The 5,274-nt window shown below is 43.6% G+C and overlaps 1 protein-coding gene across 4 annotated transcripts; it reads left to right on the top strand.

Moving 5' to 3' along the window:
* Positions 1–352: 352 nt before the first annotated feature.
* Positions 353–4,656, top strand: LOC147619996 (uncharacterized). Of its 4 annotated transcripts, none has more exons than XR_015261703.1 (6): positions 353–500; positions 963–1,124; positions 1,353–2,567; positions 2,679–2,883; positions 3,878–3,967; positions 4,176–4,656. XR_015261703.1 is itself a non-coding variant. In XM_086772119.1 (6 exons), the coding sequence occupies exons 2-6, from the start codon at positions 983–985 to the stop codon at positions 4,335–4,337; spliced, it is 1,680 nt and encodes a 559-aa protein (XP_086628245.1). In that variant the 5' UTR covers positions 353–500; positions 963–982; the 3' UTR covers positions 4,338–4,656. The 4 variants fall into 4 exon arrangements, 2 of the variants coding, with proteins under 2 accessions (XP_086628245.1, XP_086628244.1); XR_015261704.1 differs by having other exon boundaries at positions 4,139–4,656; XM_086772119.1 differs by having other exon boundaries at positions 2,813–2,883.
* The last annotated feature ends 618 nt before the right edge of the window (positions 4,657–5,274 follow it).

Here is a 5,274-nt window from a genome sequence, read left to right as displayed (position 1 = left end):
GTTGCCTAAAATATCAGTGCTCACTCGAAGCAATGCACATGTAGATGGGTTATCATGGAACATATCTATAGATACATATGCATTGCAGATATTCATGCATGATAGCTCTAAGATGACCTAAGACCTTCATGCGGTAATTGTTGATATTGTTATACATGCAGATATTCGTGCACGATGGCTCTAAGATGACCTAAGACTTTCATTTGGTAATTGTTGATATTGTTATACATGCATTTATTCATGCATGATGGCTTTAAGATGACCTAAGACCTTCATCTGGTAATTGATATTGTTATTCATGCATGATAGCTCTAAGATAACCTAAGACCTTCATCTGGTAATTGATATTGTTATACATGTAGATAGTCATGCATCATAGCTATATGTTGATTATCGTATTTGCTTTTTTTTAACATGCAACTCTCTCTTCCCAGCTACTCCGAGCATGAAGATGTCCTCTTCCTGTTGGGTTTTCAACTTGGTCTGAGAAATTTTGCCAGGTATGGCCGCTGCCACTCTTGCTTTTGAAGCTTTGCTCCGATCTGTTGAGTTGCCATGGGTGTATTCCTTCAACGCCTTGCTTTCGCAGACGCTTTTCACACAGTCTAGGTGTGTAGAGAAGTGTAGAATAATGCAGAAACCCTATTTTGAGTGGTAATGTGCCAAGCTTAAAGCATCAGAAAACCCTAATCTTTGTGAGAGCTTGAACTTCACCCCTAGGGTAACACCGAGTTTCTTCAGAGGAGACCCTGCTGTTTTGTGGAAACCCTGAGGCCTTGTGAATTCATTTGTATAGAAAGCAAACCTCAGGAAGGAGCTTTTGTCTGCCTGCAGAGCAGACGCAAACCCTAGTGCTTTTGGCAGTTTTGTGGCCTGCAGATTTTTGCTCGCCATTTCATCCTAGTTTAGATGAATGTATGGGGCACTAATGAGAGGGTTGTGAATGGCTTATTTGAATGCAGAGACGCCTGGTCTTTCAAACATGGATTCAAGTCCGTCCGCACCCTCGCCCGATGTCAGGGAATCACGCCCATCTTTCAGAAAGTCTGCCAATGAGGTTTCCCGCCGGCATTATCGGCGCCATTCCCCTTCGTCTTCACGTTCCCCCACGCCTCCCTCTCGAGGTACTTCTTGATAAACTAGATCTGATGAGGTAAAGCAAAGAATTGCATCAATATATATTATGGGTGTGTGAAACATTAGCAAAAAAATAATGCATATGCCTAGAAATTGTTCTATCAGGCAGCCATCTAAAGCATGTGCATTTGTCTGAGCGGGAGTGTGAATGTGGCTGTGCTTTCGACATATGACACCCAGCTTATGCTGTCAATGTCTAAAATTCTGCTTGATAGGTGGTTGGAAGCGTGATATAAGTCCGTCTTGTGTTAGCCAAGATGACAAAGGATCAAAGAGGGGAAGGCAGTTGGAATCAGAAAGTGAAGTGGGAAGGGGAGATATCATTCGCACTAGGAAGGGAACAGATGCAGACTCGCACAACTATCAAAGTCATAGCCGTGATCGGTATGGTAGAGCTGAAGGTTATGATCATAGCTATAACAGGAGGCATACGAGCTATCATGATCGAAGTCATTACAACTCGTTGGGCAGAGATTCTCATGCTCGTGCAGATTATTATCGATATGATGATGGAAGGTACTCCAAGCAGAGCCCAGAAAGGTCTGTGAGAGAGAGGGGCAGTGATGAGGGCAGGCACAGAAGAAAAGAGAGCCGGGCAAGTGAAAGAGACAGGGATAGAGAGGACAACAGTGATGTCTGGGCAAGTGAAAGAGGCAGGGATAGAGAGGATAAATGTGATATCCGGGATCGTTACAAGTTCAAAGATCGAGAAGGTCATTCTGGGCAAGATAAACACGGAGGGAAATGGATGGATGAAGGTTCAGATGTAGAGGTTGAAAGATCTAGACATGGTAAGAAGATGGACAATGATATCAGTTATAGAGATACAGATGATGATGAGGGAATTGATTGGAATGCAGAGAAGATGGATGGCAAGGAGAGGCACAAGTCCAAGCTAGACACAGAGAGATCAAAGGAAAGCCGGCGGAGGGAGAGAGAGGAGGGGAAAGAAAAGGAGAGTGAGGAAGATGAGGACGATCATCACAGAAGCAGAGACAGGGGACACAAGGGACGAGGTGAGAAGCATCGGAAAAAGTATGTTCACACTTCTGATGTCGGGAAGGAGGACAGTGTTTTGTCAAGTGGACATGAAGGCGCTGGCGAATACTCGAAAGAGAGATCACGACAAGGACAAGATGGCAGCAAGAAGGGAGATAACGACAGAAAACAGTCAAATGAGCCAAAAAAATTAAGTCATTCCAGCTTTGAAGTGCCACGGGAATCTCAAGATGCCACTACTGCTGGCATACTTAGATCTGTCATGGCTGCATCTGATCATGCTGATGAGTCCAGAAAATTGGTCTCAACTATGGATGAAAAGTCCGTTAAGGGTACGAAGTGGGGTCCTGAAGCAGAGGCTTTGGACACTGCTACAGCCTCCTCCGATCCAGAAGTGGCAAAGATGGCAGCTATGAAAGCAGCAGAGCGTGGTTAGTTTCTTTTTTTTGTTGATATCATTTTTCGTTATTTTTCTGACGACTTGGGCTGAGGGATGGACACGCAATCTTGCCTTTCCAACTCCATGCCTGTTTCATTTGCAGGAAGGTCAGATGTAGACGGTTTGTTCCTTTAGGAGGATTTTATTTATTGTTTGAAATTTAGACGCTTGGGTTTACACCAGCTTTATTCTAGTTTGCTGATGTTGGATTTTTGAAAATGTGCATGCTGAATTTAGTCACCACAAACCTTGGCGACTATAAGTCTGTAGATCAGAAAAAGAAGATGCTATGGAGGAGCAAAAATCAGGTACTGCTTCTGACCCTCATTTGGGTGTGTGTTGAGGAGGATTACTCTTATGTTTGTGTGAATTGGATTGCTAGAACAAAAATATTCTTTTCCTTATGTAAAGAAGGGTCCTAGATGGTAGGGGTTCTTTCACTGTGCATTTCCTTTGATGTCAAGTACCTCTCTTTATGCCCATGGCGTGCAATATTTTTCCTATCCTGACGTTCAAATGCCTAGCTGTTGCTAGATGCCCTTGGACGTCAACATGCACAACCCATCAAACACCCAGAAGTACCACCCTCCATGCAATGCCACACCTGGGCACACTTGCTCAGGAATAGAATACCATTTTCGATCTTATGATCCATGAGTTTTGATCCCCCTCGTGTCCGTCACTGGATGAGGTCTTCAGACGGCTCTGCAACCCTATCAGGCTTTGATGTATCATGCCTTCAATGCCTGTTGATGTCTTCTCCGCATACCTCTAAGTTTCTATCTTTTTTTTTTCCCATTTTCATTATGCTTTGTTTAGGTTATAGGGAACTCCTCTGCATCTCCCACCACAGTGCTCATATTTTTTGTGTCATCATTGGTCTCATGGGGCATTTTGCCCCCCCAAAGATGTTATTAGACCTTTCTCTGTGTGTGCGTGCTATTGTATGCCCCTGTGCACAGGCATGTACTTGTGCAGTGCATTCATGCTCCGTAAAGGTGCCCTGGCTTCCACTATTCACAGCATGAGATGCCCCAGCCCTGCAACGCGCATAGCATGAGATCCATTGCATGTGTGCCTGCACGGTGCACTCACTCCTGCACAGTTTTTGAATTAAAAGGGTCAAAGATGCTCCAGTTCTACAACATTCATAGCAGGAAATAGAGGGTTTGAGAAGAGCCGTTAGGAGTGTTGCAGGAGTGTCTGGTTGTTTCACCTTGTTTTGCACACTGCTTTGATGTTGTAAGACAGTCCTTAAACCTTAATTAGAGTTTCTCAATAGCAGGGTGCTTCTTGTTGCAGGTACCTGATGCAGCTGCGAGTGGAACTAATAGATGGGACACGGTTCAGTTTGCCGATCCTGAGCGGCGAGAGAAGTTTAACAAGCTCATGGTATGTTTATATGAACTAGTTTTGAGTAAAACCCTTTTAATTCAATAAAATAACTGTGTTCGTTGGTTGATATGGCCTTAATGAGAGTGCATACCTAACTTACATGAGTTTATTAGCTTAGTGCTTTTTGTGCTCGATGTTTTCCATCACATGAAGCTGACACAATTTCAGAGTCTGAGTGTCCTATCCTACCTCTCCCCCACTGTAGGGTGTCAAAGGGGAAGTGGTAGCAGATTTACCACCGAGTGGGGACAATGTTTCTGGATTGTTCACAACGGAGAAGCAACAAGAGCTACAACAGGATTTGGAAAGGCAGTTCAGTGCTGGCTTGCGAAGGCGCGACGGGCGGACAGTTGGATTGGGCTTGTAGTTTGCAACTGCTTCCTCATTAGCATAGTTTTTGATCTGAAAGTGTGGAAAAACACTTTTGGAAAGTCTTGGTTGACAGCAAAACAGGAGTTTGCTGATCATATAATTGCCTTCTCCTGCACACTCTGTAAAGACAACAGCTATGTAGGGGGTTCATCATATAACCTTTGCCTCCAGATAATTATACGTGTAGGGATCTGTCTATGCTTATTGTGTTTAGTTTTGCTATTATACACTTCCTCACATCTTTTGTTGAACGGTAGAATAATGGCCACCATGATACCATCATCTCAAGCAATATAAATATGTTGTGGATTGTAGATGGACTGCTTAGCCTGTGTTGCCCGTGAAAGCCTTGGTTTATTCAGGTATTTCAATTTTGCAGGGTTGCATAGAAGTGCATGTTGCTTGTTAGATTCTTTTCATGATTCGTTTTCTTAATAAGAAAAGTACTGTAGTGCCATTTGAAGTTGATACATGGGTGCTTTCCATGAAGCCAGAGGAGTTTATGTTGTTTCTATCCCACATCTACCTTGATGGATTCGTATTTCCACCTGCTGAAGGTGGCAGCACTGATTGCTGTCATGTATTGACTGCATGCTGGATGGCAGGTTATCACTTCCCTAGGTTAGAGACAGCCATGTGGGTTAAAGTCCAACTTTATACTTGTGATGCTGCCGTCCATGACGATTTTTCCATGCACCCAAACCAGCAGTCAACTGGTCCGAGATTAAGATCCTGTCCAACACTCATTGTTATCCCCTGAAGCCCATATCAAGCTCCATGTACCTCAGCAAAATATTATACGATGATACATGTTATGCCTCGTTGTTATTCCCTGAAGCCCACATCAAGCTGCATGTACCTCAGCAAAATATTATATGATGATACATGTTATGCCTTACTTGGAGCAACTTAGTGAATCCAATCGAATACGT

The sequence above is a fragment of the Cibotium barometz genome, chromosome 32 (genome assembly GCF_041138505.1).
Source record: "Cibotium barometz isolate CiBa-2024 chromosome 32, ASM4113850v1, whole genome shotgun sequence".
In the NCBI taxonomy this organism is placed as follows: domain Eukaryota; kingdom Viridiplantae; phylum Streptophyta; class Polypodiopsida; order Cyatheales; family Cibotiaceae; genus Cibotium; species Cibotium barometz.
Note: the sequence above shows the minus strand (reverse complement) of the source record. Positions and strands in the feature narration are given on the sequence as shown.

Coding starts and splice junctions, on each gene's coding strand:
- LOC147619996 (XM_086772118.1), top strand. CDS start 983: ATGGATTCAAGTCCGTCCGCACCCTCGCCCGATGTCAGGGAATCACGC. Junction 2,568..2,812: donor TATGAAAGCAGCAGAGCGTG/GTTAGTTTCTTT, acceptor TGCTGAATTTAG/TCACCACAAACCTTGGCGAC. Junction 2,884..3,877: donor TATGGAGGAGCAAAAATCAG/GTACTGCTTCTG, acceptor TTCTTGTTGCAG/GTACCTGATGCAGCTGCGAG.